This window comes from Tricharina praecox (assembly GCF_024521635.1).
Source record: "Tricharina praecox strain CBS 144465 chromosome Unknown BZA05scaffold_25, whole genome shotgun sequence".
NCBI lineage: Eukaryota > Fungi > Ascomycota > Pezizomycetes > Pezizales > Pyronemataceae > Tricharina > Tricharina praecox.
In genome coordinates, this window is record NW_026250427.1 from 401,000 (window position 1) to 413,993 (window position 12,994).

The 12,994-nt window shown below is 54.6% G+C and overlaps 4 protein-coding genes across 4 annotated transcripts; 2 read left to right on the forward strand and 2 right to left on the reverse strand.

The window, feature by feature from the left end:
• Positions 1 to 2,164: 2,164 nt before the first annotated feature.
• BZA05DRAFT_438471 (uncharacterized protein) lies at positions 2,165 to 4,271 on the reverse strand. Its single transcript, XM_051486498.1, has 7 exons — positions 3,889 to 4,271; positions 3,753 to 3,814; positions 3,281 to 3,349; positions 2,945 to 3,022; positions 2,842 to 2,858; positions 2,665 to 2,679; positions 2,165 to 2,488 (listed from the first exon to the last, which is right to left on the reverse strand). Exons 1-7 carry the CDS (start codon positions 4,011 to 4,013, stop codon positions 2,432 to 2,434), a joined length of 423 nt encoding a protein of 140 aa, XP_051336618.1. The 5' UTR covers positions 4,014 to 4,271; the 3' UTR covers positions 2,165 to 2,431.
• Positions 4,272 to 6,325: 2,054 nt separating this feature from the next.
• On the reverse strand, positions 6,326 to 6,780 carry BZA05DRAFT_407563 (uncharacterized protein). Its single transcript, XM_051484640.1, has one exon. It carries the CDS (start codon positions 6,612 to 6,614, stop codon positions 6,420 to 6,422), a length of 195 nt encoding a protein of 64 aa, XP_051336619.1. The 5' UTR covers positions 6,615 to 6,780; the 3' UTR covers positions 6,326 to 6,419.
• Positions 6,781 to 9,472: 2,692 nt separating this feature from the next.
• Positions 9,473 to 10,124, forward strand: BZA05DRAFT_407568 (uncharacterized protein). Its single transcript, XM_051484641.1, has 2 exons — positions 9,473 to 9,757; positions 9,809 to 10,124. The coding sequence occupies exons 1-2, from the start codon at positions 9,480 to 9,482 to the stop codon at positions 10,026 to 10,028; spliced, it is 498 nt and encodes a 165-aa protein (XP_051336620.1). The 5' UTR covers positions 9,473 to 9,479; the 3' UTR covers positions 10,029 to 10,124.
• An 895-nt stretch (positions 10,125 to 11,019) lies between these two features.
• BZA05DRAFT_438474 (uncharacterized protein) lies at positions 11,020 to 12,700 on the forward strand. The gene is made up of 4 exons (XM_051486499.1): positions 11,020 to 11,202; positions 11,398 to 11,487; positions 11,831 to 12,280; positions 12,486 to 12,700. Exons 1-4 carry the CDS (start codon positions 11,124 to 11,126, stop codon positions 12,581 to 12,583), a joined length of 717 nt encoding a protein of 238 aa, XP_051336621.1. The 5' UTR covers positions 11,020 to 11,123; the 3' UTR covers positions 12,584 to 12,700.
• The last annotated feature ends 294 nt before the right edge of the window (positions 12,701 to 12,994 follow it).

Genomic DNA, 12,994 nt, shown 5'->3' on the forward strand with positions numbered 1-12,994 from the left:
TAGGCAATTCAAGACAACAGCCAACTCTTAGAATGCCATCGGATTCAGAGGTCATCCGCGTTTCTCTCCTCTACTGGTGTACGTATGTTACATGTATACCCGCTTAGTCAACGTGGCTGTAGCCGTGGTCGTGGTCGTGTAATATGTTTCTCTCTTGGTTTCTTTCCCCCGCTGTCCAAGCTGGCAGCGAGGGCTAAGACACAGAGGCGTTGCGCTAGATATTTTCGGAAGGTCTATAAACAAGGTTGAATAGAACAGTCCACCGTCGAAAGCATACCGGTGAAACAAAAACACACCTAGACAGCCTCAGTCCTACCAGGTATGCAGGGCTCGTGATGTTAGCAGTGTGAGTGACAGCGAGCCACTCCCATTCAACTCCCATTCAACAGTGGCAGCCACACTACCAGTCCGCCACAAGCGTGATATTGGCAGTATTAGTGACAGCAAGATAATCCCATTCAACGGCGGCAGACACATTATTTGTTTGTTTAATCATCATTGCATTCTCCTTAGTAGATCATGTTAGATTACATATCCGTTTCCACCCATCTGTCACCGATCGCTAGCCTCGAGCTCGAGCTCAATACCGGTTCCCTATTGCTCTCCGCCCAGCCCTCGTCGCCAAACAAACAACAAATTTGAAATGACGACATCCGCGTCCGTCTTGTCATCTTTCTCTTCGGGGCAACGGGTGATATCCACATACCAGTTTGGGCAGCGGAGACACGGGCTCGGTCGGTTCTGTCTCGCCGGAGCACAATCGCAGTCGGTTAGGACTCGGGATCCGATCTTGCAGCGAGTACCGGTACCCACCCTTTCTCGGTCGATCGAGTTCCTTGCCGACGTCGGCGATAATACAACACAACACAGCAGTGGGTGAGTGGCGATTTGAAATTTCTACTCGCATAGCGGCGCCGGAACTTGGAAGCTGTTCGCCACGGCTAGGCATCGCCCTGTCGACGTATCTAGGTACTACTAGTATACATACGGAAACTCTGAGACGGAAACTCTGAGACGGAAACTCTGAGATGGAAACTGAGACGGACCCATCACCCATGGCGGGTAGTTCAGGATGGCGAATGACAATGCGTGATTCGGAACCTACCTGTAATGGTTCCGAACTCGCCGTGTCGGCCAAGCAAGAGTTAAAACAGCCCTATCCATGTCCATGTGCATATATACATGCATAGATAACTGCACCAGACCGGCTCGTTCCGTAGAAACACAACTTTACCGACACGGTCGGTTCGGCGAGCCTTGTTCGGTTCGTGCTGTACATAAACATCGGTCACGGCGCGACGGGGCTGGACGGGACTGGACGGGACTGGACGGGACTGGACTGGACGGGACATCGCTTGCTTCCTGCTTCCTGTCAGCTGCGAACGTTACGGGAGGACTCGCCGATCGGAACATCGACATCGACAACGACAGCGAGAGACACCGCCGACTCGAGAAAGTGCTTCTACGGCCGCGTGGGTTGTCAGCCCCTCGCTACGGCACCCTGCTGCACCAATCCGCGGTGATGACAGATCAGACAGATCAGACAGACAAGGCTCCCCGAGCCGAATCACGCGGTACTATAAGGCTGATGCACGATCCGATCCGACTAGAGACCGGGGGTGGCACACGGGCAGTTTTTTCTTTCTTTATTTTTTCTATTATTTACGGTGTCCTCATTGCTGAGGACTCGGGAGAGAACATCTTTCGGATAGGCGTGCCTCTTTCTGTTTCTCCCGCGATCAACTCTTCTATGCACTCTACAAACTCTAGATAAAGTAGGCAATCGAATCGGCCGGGGAAGAGAGTTGCCAGGGGAACGGAAGCTGCAGCTCCCTCTTCTTCTCGGGTTCCTTCTTCTTTCCTTCCTTCCTTCCTCGATCTTGCGTTTCGAATCGGTCAATCAGAGAGGGAGGAGGAATGCCAGCGAGCTCGTTGGCAAGTCGCATGTGCAGGCCAGAGATGGACACTGGACATTGGACATTGGCCAGGCCGGTTCGAATCGCGAACGGAAATCCTCTGCGTCCCGACCGCATCGGTGGGCGTTGGAAATATCCTGGCAGCGGTTTTCCTTTTTTTTTTTTCGGGTTTTCTTTGCGCAATGAGCAATGAGCATTCGAAGCAATGAGCATTCGAAACAACGTGAATCCATCGGAGAAGAGATAAACACACATTCCGTCCGAGTTCTCATGTGTACCGTATGTAACTCCACTCTCCAGAGGGCCATACTAGCAGTAGCTATGTAGAACCATTCGCGGAGAGATGCTGCCATTCACGACTGCAGAGCAGAGGACGGAATGTATGTAGACTACTTCCTACCAATGATCCAGTTGCATGGCCAGTCCCGAACGAAATCGTCCTATGTATTCCATCCCCCCGATCAAGCCTTCTAGAACTGTGGCTTGCAGTTGTAGGTGAGTTCCGACGACAACTGCTACGACGACGCCGACGCCGAAAGCTTCTTCCGCCTCGAGCTCGAAGCGCCTAGTAACTAGAGTATATACCATCGCCAGCCAGATCCGACACATCCCATCCACTGCATCCGCAACACACCACATCCACCACATTCATCACACACACCACAAACCACCACACCCACCCACTCACCCACACACATATGCTGAAGAATCCTCGTTCGTTCAATCCGTCTGGGCTTGCTGTACTTACTTTTAGAGGCAGACACTGATCATGTATGTAGGTACACATCACCGGGGGGATGGAGGCACGTCCAGTCGTATGTATGTGCGCTTCCGAAGTCCACGCATGCGCAAATCGCCCGGCGACACTCCCCCCTCCCTGGCCTGGAGCTCCCCTGTGCATCCGTCTGGCGCCCTCCCCACACACACACCACAGATTGGTACCTACATACATACATTCCATTCATCATCCACATACCGATATGTATGATATGTATGCCCATAATCAATCAATGCAATGACGAACTCACCCACAAACCAACTAACTAACGCTGCAACCAAGGGCCCGTCACCCAAATCGATAGAGTATGAAGATAATGCAGACGTTCCTGTGAATCGGTGGTACTGTGGGGTATCGGTCCCTCGGAGGCTTTCCTCCTCGTGGCGTGCAAAAGGCCGTGCGGAATGACGTTCTGTCCGTCGAAGGGAGCTACTAGATACCTATCCCTCTGCTGCGCGGGCAATCAATCGATATCGGTATGTGTCTATCGCGAGGAGAAAGAAAATTGACAGCTTCTGTCTCCCTCTCGTCTCGTCGAACCGACGAACTGACTTCGGGACTCGGGAAGATGTGGACACCTACATACTTCCTACGCAAACGACGACGATGGCCGCCTCCACCACCACCACCTCCAACAACAACAACAATCCATGCGCTGCAGGATGCAAGCCGAGGGCTTTTTTTCTTCCTTCCCCCTCTCTCTCTCCATACCTACGATACCATACGACGGAGTTTCTGGCCGACGGACCACCCCATGTTGCCGCGGTTTGTACATACCGTACATACCTACTCGTACATACATACTCGTACACAGCATGTAACTTTCTCCTGCTGTAACCTTTTACTGCTGTGACTACTAACTACTAGGTGGGTAACTGTGTCTGTGTGCGTGCCACGAGGGCGGCCAGAAATATCGTACATATGGCATAGGTACATGCCCACCTTGGTATGTACGCTCCCACACACCGCCGACGACGGGACTTTGCATTCCGGCTCCCCCATCCCGTCCGTCACCCGTCCGTCCGTGTTGGTTCGATATGTGCTCAGTAGGTACATACCCAGGAGGAGGATGTTGCGCGCCGCGGCGGGCGGGCGTTGGTAATGCGAGATCTCGCACATACTGTACATGTAACAGAGGTATGTACCTCCCCACCACTACTACATACCGCCACCCGTCGCATCGGACATGCGCACACACCCGTCGAACTACCGGTCGAATCATGGACGCCGTAGTGAGCACATAGTCGGTACGGTGGAGCTATAGGTAGATGGACCAGAGACAGACCAGAGACAGACCAGAGACCAGACACCAGAGACATCAGGGCCACAGGAAGTTCATCTGTCTCTCGCTCTCCCTCTCAAGCTATGGACGTTTGCTCTGCCGGCTGGCTGGTCGGAACTGCCGTGTCCGTGTGTATGATCTCGACTTCGAGCTCGAGCTTGACTGGGTGTGGCAGAGGTGTGGCCGAGGTGTGGCATTCAAACACACGGTTACAGACTCACAGGGGTGAATGAATGAATGATTGATTGGCGGGGTAGAAGTCGAAGTCGAAGTCGAGTATTTCACGACCATGGCCACGTCTATTGGATTGACGTTGAGTAGAATAATAGTATAGTATAATACGGTAGTTACCCAATATGTACCTTAATAAACACACCCACCCACCCATTCATCCATCCACACATCCATCCACACATCCACAAATCCACAAATCCACACATCCACACATCCACACATCCACACATCCACTCACTCACTCATCCATGGTGATCCATCCCGACTCCATCCCGACTCCATCCCGAGCCCTACGTTTGTATCACGTTCGTATAACGTTTGTATCACGTCCGGCGCCGCGCTATTGGTTGCGCACCCCGCCCTACTACCGTACATACCACATAGTCTGTAGGAGGTATGTATAGAGTAGTCTATATGTAGGTATTGGAATTTGGGCCCATCTAAAAGATCAAACAACCATTTGCCCTCTCCGCTCTCCTCTGCTCACCTCTACTCTACTGTACTCTACTCTACAGATGAGAAACTAGTCCGTGTGGAGAAAGTTGAAACACACCGTCCGTCGAGCAACCATAGTAACGTCAGCTGGACGATCTTTGGTTCTTGGTTCTTGGTTCTTGGTTCTTGGTTCTTGGTGCTTCTCCATCGACCACCCCAGAACGGCAAACCAGGCACGAGAGGACCGTATTCCAGGCCACCCAGACAACACAGGCAACCCAGGTACTCGACTCTCGACTCGAGACAGGAGTGGAGGAAGTAGGGAGGGAGGGATAGGCCAGGCAGCACGATCCGGCCGGCAGGATCTACAACCCGCAATACGCAATACCGCACGCAACACGCGGCAGCGGGGCGCGCGCACCGTAGTTACATACCCCGCAAAACAAATCGCACCCGCACCCGCACCCGCACTCGCACCCGCACTCGCACCCGGGGGGTGCGTGCATGCGACACGACACGACACGACGCCACGATACGATACATATGAGACGACATGGCACGGCACGAGACGAGACGGCAGGGCACGATGGTTATGGCGCGATACCTGGGTAGAGTACGGTAAGACGCGACACGAAAAACACCAGAAAACGAGAAACACTTGGAATAGTTACTGTGTTGAGTATTATTATCAAACGCTAAAGTGTGGGCGGGTGGGCGGGCGAGCGTAAGTAGGCGGGCGTAGGTGGACGAGCACTCGGCTGTCACTCGCCAGCTGTTGGCCGCCACGGGTGGGTGCTGCTTGCAATAGTACTAGCGGATGAGAGCCTCAAGATGTCTCTTCGAAGTTGAATAGAACCTCAACTTCTTCAAATCCATCATCCTTCATGTTCGCCGTCTGCCTTCTACCTACATAGGGCTACGTCACCTAGCAGGCAGGCTCCAAGTACTTTAAATTCTCAGTTACCCATTCCACTATACGCCGACACGGCTAACGACACACGATCCAGACCTTAGAACCCCCAAGGCTCGCTGTGGAGTACCTCGCTGTGGAGTACCTCGCTGTACTACGCTACTGTTCTACACACACCACGCCACGCACGCCACGCACACGCCACATTTTGCTTTGCTTTGCGTTGGCGGGAGCTCGGGTGCGACCGACAAAAAGCAAAGCAGAAAGCAAAGGTTTTTTTGAAAAAGAAAAGAAAAAGTGAGGGATTATTTTTTCTTTTCTTTGACTTACGGACATGAGCCTCTAAGGCGAGGGTAATCGTGAAGGGTATTGGTATGCGGTAGGCGGTAACTACTTCCTATGTGGAAAGAAGTATGCAGAGTAGGCAGGCGGGCTGGAGATGACAGCTCATCACTTCAGGATTCAGGGCCCAGGAGTACTCCGGGCTCTGAAGTTCGTAAGGCGGGAATGTCACGCGGTCTGGATGCGGCGCTGGTTGTTGCAGTGAGGGGAGTGAGAGTACGTATTCACTATTTAATTTCTTTCTTGAGGTGCTGGTGAAGACACGATGCCTTCTTCTTAAGGTAGAGTAGATTCGTCACAATAGGCGCAGTAGACACGATAGATGCAGTAGCCATAGGTAATAGGTAGAGTAGATAGAGTAGACATTATGGTATCGCTGCTGTCGATTACAATAGTGAAGTAGTAGAGAGCCAAACTAAATAACGGGTATGAGAAAGTGAGACGCAAAAAAGGGAAAGGTATAAACAAAAGCCGCTCGCAGTAACCAAATAAGACAAAAAAAAAGACAGAACACCGTCCCAGTTATCCAGTTGTTTCCCCAAAAAATCCAAAAAACCAAGACCGAAAACCAGAGACCAAAACAGAAACATAAATCAACGCTGAGCGCGAGAAAAAGCATGCTGCAGAACGGAAGGAAGCAAAAACAGGCAGAAAACAAACAGAAAACAAGAACAAAAAACAGTTGCTGAAGAAGACAGAACCCCGCCGCCGTACCATGTGCCCATTCCTCCACCCCGTACCCTTTCCGTGACCGTGATATCTTCCTTTCCTTTCCCTTCCTTTCCCTATTACCTCCCATGGGACAAACCAGTTGCCCTAGAGTAAATCAGTCCATACCACCATTAACCCCCTTTTTCCTCCTTTTTTCCTCCCTATTCCGGTCCAATCCCCCAATCCCCCAATCCCCCCCAATATCCCAATATCCCAATCCCCCCCTCCCAACCCAGACAAAATAAAATTCGTGTATATCGTATCTTTTCGTGTATCGATCCTACGACCTCCGTGGCCGGCGTTCATCGCTTCCGTACGAAACCAGCCCCGCAGCTTCGTATCCGTTTCCGCGCCTGGCATGGTGGCCATGCTGATGGTGCTGAGCGTGCTGATCGCCGCTCTCGTAGTCGTAGTCGAAGTCCCTCGCTGCAGACCTCGGCATGGTCTCGGTGGAGTAGGAGCGAATGGGGGCGGCGGGCCTTGCATGCGTGGGCCCAATCTTCACCTCGATGGTGTTGTGGCGGGTGAGCTGTGGCCGCGGCGCGGAGGGCGCGGCAGTGTAGTGTGCAGCCGACGACCGGTGGTGCGAGTGGTGCGGTCTGTCGTCGATGAGCCGCGAAGTGCTGGCGGCGGCGGCGTGCGGGTGGCGGATGTGCGTGTGCTCCTCTGAGCGGCGGCGGCGCGTGGGCGCGGGCCGGTGAGTGTTGCCTAGCGGCGCGGGGGCGGGCTGCCGTCGCTTCGGTGGCGAGGAGTAGTCCGTTACGTCGGTGCCGCTCGACTCGTAGCTGCTGCTGCTGGCATCGCTCATGCTGTCGTCGTCGAGCCAGCCGCGGCGCTCGCGGTAGGGCGTGGTCACCGGCGAGTGGTCGTGCTGCGCGTGCATGAACTGCCGGACGTCGATGTCCGATGTTCGGGCGTAGCTGCGGTGCGGGCTGGCGGCCCGTCGGGCTGTGGTCAGGCTGATGGGCCCCGGGATCGGCCGCGTGTATTTCTTCGCTGTTTGCTGGGTGGCCGAGGCCGTCTGCGCCTGCGTGGACGGGCCTTGGGTGATCTGGCGGACCACGGGCGCGGATTGGGTTTGGTGGATGGTAGGACGCTGGGCCTGCTGGTGCTGGTGCTGCGGCTGGTGCAGGACGACCTGAGGGCGCTGCTGCTGTTGCTGCTGGATCTGTTGCTGCTGCTGCTGGTGGAGCTGCTGCTGCTGCTGGACCTGTTGACCGTACTGTGGTTGCTGTGTAGGGTGGGCTGTCTGCTGGGAGGTGCCATACTGGTATGTCGGTGCCGAGTGGCCGCCGTGGGAGTTGGCCGGCTGGATGGTTGCGCTCTGGCCGTATTGAGTGATCACATTCTGTTGCTGCGGCGCAGGGAGAGACAACGGCTGCTGGGGCGGTGCCAGCGGGGCAAGCATCGGGGGAGCCGGTGCCTGGATCTGCTGTAGGGGAGCGGACTCGATGATCTGGAGGGGCTCGTGGTGGACGGTGACCTGTGGCTGAAACCGAACCTGACCGGCCTGCGGCTGCGACTCGGTCTTTCTCGCGGTTCTCTGGAAGATGGCCCAGAACGTGTGCGGCGTCGCCTTGGGCTTGTCCCTGACCTCGCCCAGAGCCTCGAGCGTCCACATCCAGTGCGATGGGTCGGCCTCGCGGTTGTTGAGCTTGTCCTCGTACTTGCGCACATGTCGCTGCCGATACACTCCCATGCCGGTCAAGCACCGGATCAGGTCGTTCCCTGGTGCATCGTGGCATCGGATCTTGCGCTCCAACTCGTCTGGGCTCAGGGCGATGGTGATGTGCTCGCAATGCTCCCACTGCTGGCCTGGCTGGTTCAGATGTCGCAGGTTCTTGAAGTTCACGAACTGTCGGGCCGGTGCCGCCGTCTCCTCCTGAATGATGTGTCTCGGGCTGGTGGCGTGGACGATCCGCGTCTGTACCAGTGGCTGCTGCTGCTGTACCATCTGCTGTTGATATAGAGGCTGGGCTTGCTGGATAATGACATGCTGCTGTGGCTGTCCTCCCTGCCGTTGGACCTGAACCATTTGTGTCTGCTGAGTCTGAGCGTATGGTGCATCGACGTGGTACTGAGTCGTGTACTGTCCGGCGGCGGAGGCGGGGTTGTATGGGGTCATCATGGCGGCCATGTTTGGCACTTTGCTTGATGTGAAAAGCCTTCGAAGGCGAGTGTATGAGGGGGGGAAGGTTTATATGCTCGGGTTGTTTCTTGGAGCTCTGGCTTGAAGGTCTCAAGACGGGATGTGTATTATATATATGTGGTATGGGTAGCTTGGGAAGTCGTAGATCGTGATATGTAGTTGAAGGAACTTGTTCGTCTCGGTGGTGGATGGGGGATGATGATCTGCGGGAGGGGGAAGCTTGTTGGATATGGAAACTATCGGATTACGAGGGGGACTGATCGGGTTCTTTATAGTCAAGGTCCTTTCTTGAAGCCGGATAGCGGGCTACTCGACCGAACGACATGTCAGTGCGCTTTGGCATCAGCATGATGGCAAGACGCTCCGATATTGGCGTCCGCGGCCGCCGCCTCCTGCGGGAATCCAGCCAGCAGAACGCATGGAGGTCCGGAATAGTCCAACCAGCGTCGTTCGCCTTGGGATTCGGCATCGAGTATAGGTAAGGTATGTACATAGGTAGGGCCCTGGGGGGTTTGCATGAGTGCACAGTCCGGGCGTGCGTAGCAGGAAGTTGGGGTGTGTAGAGCCACAAGTAGGGATGGGACCATCGCCAATGGGATCCGCAGGAGCTGCAGTATTTTCAGCACACAGCAGCAAGTCGGAGCTGGCGTCAAGGCACGTCCTCACAAACCAAGTAGCTTCACCTCAGTCGCCCATCCCATCCGACAGCTCGGTACGCTAAGATGGTATTTTCTTTCCTTTCTTTTTTCCCTTTTTCTTTTTTTCTTTTTCCTTTCTTTTTTCGAACGGCGCCGGCGCATCTCTGGGTGAGATATGCGCTCAAAACGAGGTGGGCCCCTAGTCCACCTACTTGTCAATTCCGCGTCCGCAGACACCGACACCATCTGACCCGGGGGCGGGACACACTCCCATCGGCGGTGCCTGGCTGCTACTGCTGCTGTTCCTGCCGTGAAACCAAACAACGTGCAGTAGGTTCGAAGAGCAGCAGGGAGTTTTTCGTCTAACATACGGTTATTGGATGCCCCAAAACGTGAGAAGGTGAAGAACGAACTCTGCAAAGCTGCAACGACACCCGAACTCTCCAGCAACCACCTCTCCCGGTATATCCGTCCATTTCAAACCAACGAACGAACAACGACGTGCCCACCGACACATACCGCACCGGTGGCGGGGAGGGGGTGCGGGCAACCTTGTGCGGGTCGTTGCAATTCCTAGTGGCCAGTCAGTCAGCCATCCAGCCATCCAGCGGCCAGCCAGCCATCCAGCCATAACGAAATCACAGGAGAAAATAAAAAAGAAAAAGAAAAGAAAAGGATCACAAACCAACAGGCAAGAAAAAAATATTTTTTAAAAAGGGAATCCAGACAGCCATGTCGACATCAAACGACGCTGCACAGTGCACAAGCTCGGAAGTCCAGTTCGATTTACGAGTTACAGCGGCGTTCCCCGGACGGAGTGGGCGAGTGGACGTGCTTGATTGATCGATGGATGGATTGATTGATTGCCATTATCGATACATATCTCGATCAAGATAGCTACCCTACCCTACCAACCAGGTACCTACCTGGTTACCCCGTACCGTACCGTACCATTCCGCATCAGCACGATAGTACGCTAGACTCTGGAATAGTTATGTACCTCCCTCCTCGCAACTGCTGTCTCTCCCGCCACGCTGCGTGCGGCGGCTTGAATGGATCGCTCAGGCGATAGGTGGAAGGGCAGGGCAGGGCACGTCTGCTGATCGGGCCATGTATGTAAGTAAGAAGTACCAGTGCTCCATAGTAGAGTATGGAGAGTACATGCCCCCAGGGGCGAGGCGGGGCGGGGGCATTGTGCCAGTGCCAGTGCCAGAGCCTGTGCGTGTGAACGACTTTCCTGAACCCCTTCGCAACGGTTATGCTATGCTATGCAATGCAAGCTGCAAACGATTTGTCGGATTCGCTGGCAAAGACGATCTTTTAAGCCTCATGTAGAAAGACACTCAACGGGTCGGGGCCGCGAAAAGGAAAGAAGGCTGTGGGGGAGGGTGGAGCGGAGTGGAGTGGAGTAGTGCAGAAGGATGCTGGTTAGTGGAGTAGTGTAGAGTCTCTACAAGGACACACAGCTCGGCTTGCCTATGTATTACCGATAGGGGACTAAGGCGGAGGGGGCACGGAGGGCAGAGTAGCTAGGCCAGCATAGGATGGGTACCAGGATGGCAACGGCTAGGGGCGCTACTATTAGTAGGTAGCCTGAGGGCCCGCCGCCGCCGACGACGACGGACATCAACGCAACACGGGCGCACAGGTAGGCATGAGAACACGCGTCCGTGGTGAATCAGCCCTCGCGTGAAGGGAGGGGGTTCCGGAGCAAGCTTTGAGAGCAACATGTCGACAAGCCATTGGCCGGTAAATGTGGCTGGGTATGCGGGCGTCTCGACTCGGAAGCCGCTGTGGCAGATGGCTGGTGGGTTTCTTTTTGGTGCTTACCGGAGCCCACCACGGCTAAGTGTGGAATAGGTACTTGGGTAGTGTAGAGCATAGTACAGACATCTCCTGCTTGCAACGACTGGCCGCAACGGGCATGTGTATTCCAATTCAACCAGCTTGATTCCGCTCTGCTCTACTAGCAGCCAGCGTGTACGTGTCGACGGACCACCAGCGCGGAAGGAGGAAGAGGGGGAGCAGGAGGATGGGGAGGAGGAAGGACGCACCGCTGCGCGTTCGTCGACGAGTGCATATAGTAGAGCAAGTATGTATATACCTAGCAGGTGCTCGGCGGGCACCACGTTGTAGATCCCCCAACGATATCGCTTGTACAATCGGGTGAGCGGGGGGGTAGGGGGAGCACGGCGGAGACGGCGGCGGTGGCGGTGCAAGTACATATACGGTATACCTACCCCAGGGAGACACTAGTATTCTACAAGGCTGCTGGGGCGGGCACATGCCACGGAGCCGTAAGACGGGAGCTGGCATACACACAGGCATGAGTAGGGTAACTACAGGCATATTATACAGGCACAGGCCCAGACACAGACACGCAGAGTCCAGACACGCTCGCACAGACACATAGGTACTATACACGCACACACAAGAATGTACAAAGCCTCGTCGAGGGAAACAACAGCCTGGTCTGCCACGGGTTGGAAGCCGAGTCGGCGAAAACGACAGCCTGGTGTTTATGCCACGGGTTGGAAGCCGAGTCGACGAAAACGACAGCCTGGTGTTTATGCCACGGGTTGGAAGCCGAGTCGACGAAAACGACAGCCTGGTGTTTATGCCACGGGTTGGAAGCCGAGTCGACGAAAACGACAGCCTGGTGTTTATGCCACGGGTTGGAAGCCGAGTCGACGAAAACGACAGCCTGGTGTTTATGCCACGGATTGGAAGCCGAGTCGACGAGATTCCCATGTTCGACAGCGTGGAGAGCGAACCTGGCGTTTTGGCGAAGAAGCAAAAAACGGTTTTAGTTTTTTGCGAGATGAGGTGGTGGTGGGAACGGGATGGTCGTGAAGAATACCCCGAAAAGGCAACGAAGGAGAAGGGTTGCCGAGAACATTCAACATCGCCCCATGCATCTTGACGTGCGGCGAAACAACCAACCACAATTTCAAGACCGTGATCGCCCCACACCCGATCTACCCCCCAGCAAATAATCATCGTGATATGATTCGTGTGCTGTCCACCACACACACACGAGAAGAATCAAAACCCAACCCTGAAACTACTAGAGTACCTACTCTACTCTAGGTACTCCACATGCACTGGATCTCCCGAACACCTATTCGACCGCTCGCGATGTGGAGGGCTACAGTGCCTACTCCGGATCACAGATACAGACGCTCTAGAGTACTATGATGGAATACGATATTCTGGAGTGGACTCGCCGTCGTCGATTCCACCCGCAGATAGATAAAAACATCCAGTGAACAGCGAACGACACACAACCCCACCACACCCTCTTCTCGCACCGAAACCCCCCCTCCCACCCCCTCCCACCCCCTCTTCAGCCCACCCGACAACTACCGTCACCACCGTCCAACCCGCGAACATCATCTCTCCATCCTGCGAGTATATACATAATCATATCTATGCGCAGCGCTTTCCGAGGAACACCCTACATACTTCATACATACGGTCAGTTATCACGCAGTTCAGATGGAAATATTTTGTGCTTGCCCCCGCTGGCTCTCCGTCGAACACTCTCCGCCTCGCCTCACTGAATCAGGGACACAGAAAGAAAAAAAACACAACAGCTC

Coding starts and splice junctions, on each gene's coding strand:
- BZA05DRAFT_438471 (XM_051486498.1), bottom strand. CDS start 4,013: ATGTCTCTGGTGTCTGGTCTCTGGTCTGTCTCTGGTCTGTCTCTGGTC. Junction 3,350..3,752: donor GCGCAACATCCTCCTCCTGG/GTATGTACCTAC, acceptor TGCATCCTGCAG/CGCATGGATTGTTGTTGTTG. Junction 3,023..3,280: donor CGTCGTCGTTTGCGTAGGAA/GTATGTAGGTGT, acceptor ACCGATTCACAG/GAACGTCTGCATTATCTTCA.
- BZA05DRAFT_407563 (XM_051484640.1), bottom strand. CDS start 6,614: ATGGTACGGCGGCGGGGTTCTGTCTTCTTCAGCAACTGTTTTTTGTTC.
- BZA05DRAFT_407568 (XM_051484641.1), top strand. CDS start 9,480: ATGGTATTTTCTTTCCTTTCTTTTTTCCCTTTTTCTTTTTTTCTTTTT. Junction 9,758..9,808: donor AGCAGCAGGGAGTTTTTCGT/CTAACATACGGT, acceptor TGAAGAACGAAC/TCTGCAAAGCTGCAACGACA.
- BZA05DRAFT_438474 (XM_051486499.1), top strand. CDS start 11,124: ATGTCGACAAGCCATTGGCCGGTAAATGTGGCTGGGTATGCGGGCGTC. Junction 11,203..11,397: donor GCCGCTGTGGCAGATGGCTG/GTGGGTTTCTTT, acceptor ACGGACCACCAG/CGCGGAAGGAGGAAGAGGGG. Junction 11,488..11,830: donor GAGTGCATATAGTAGAGCAA/GTATGTATATAC, acceptor CGCACACACAAG/AATGTACAAAGCCTCGTCGA.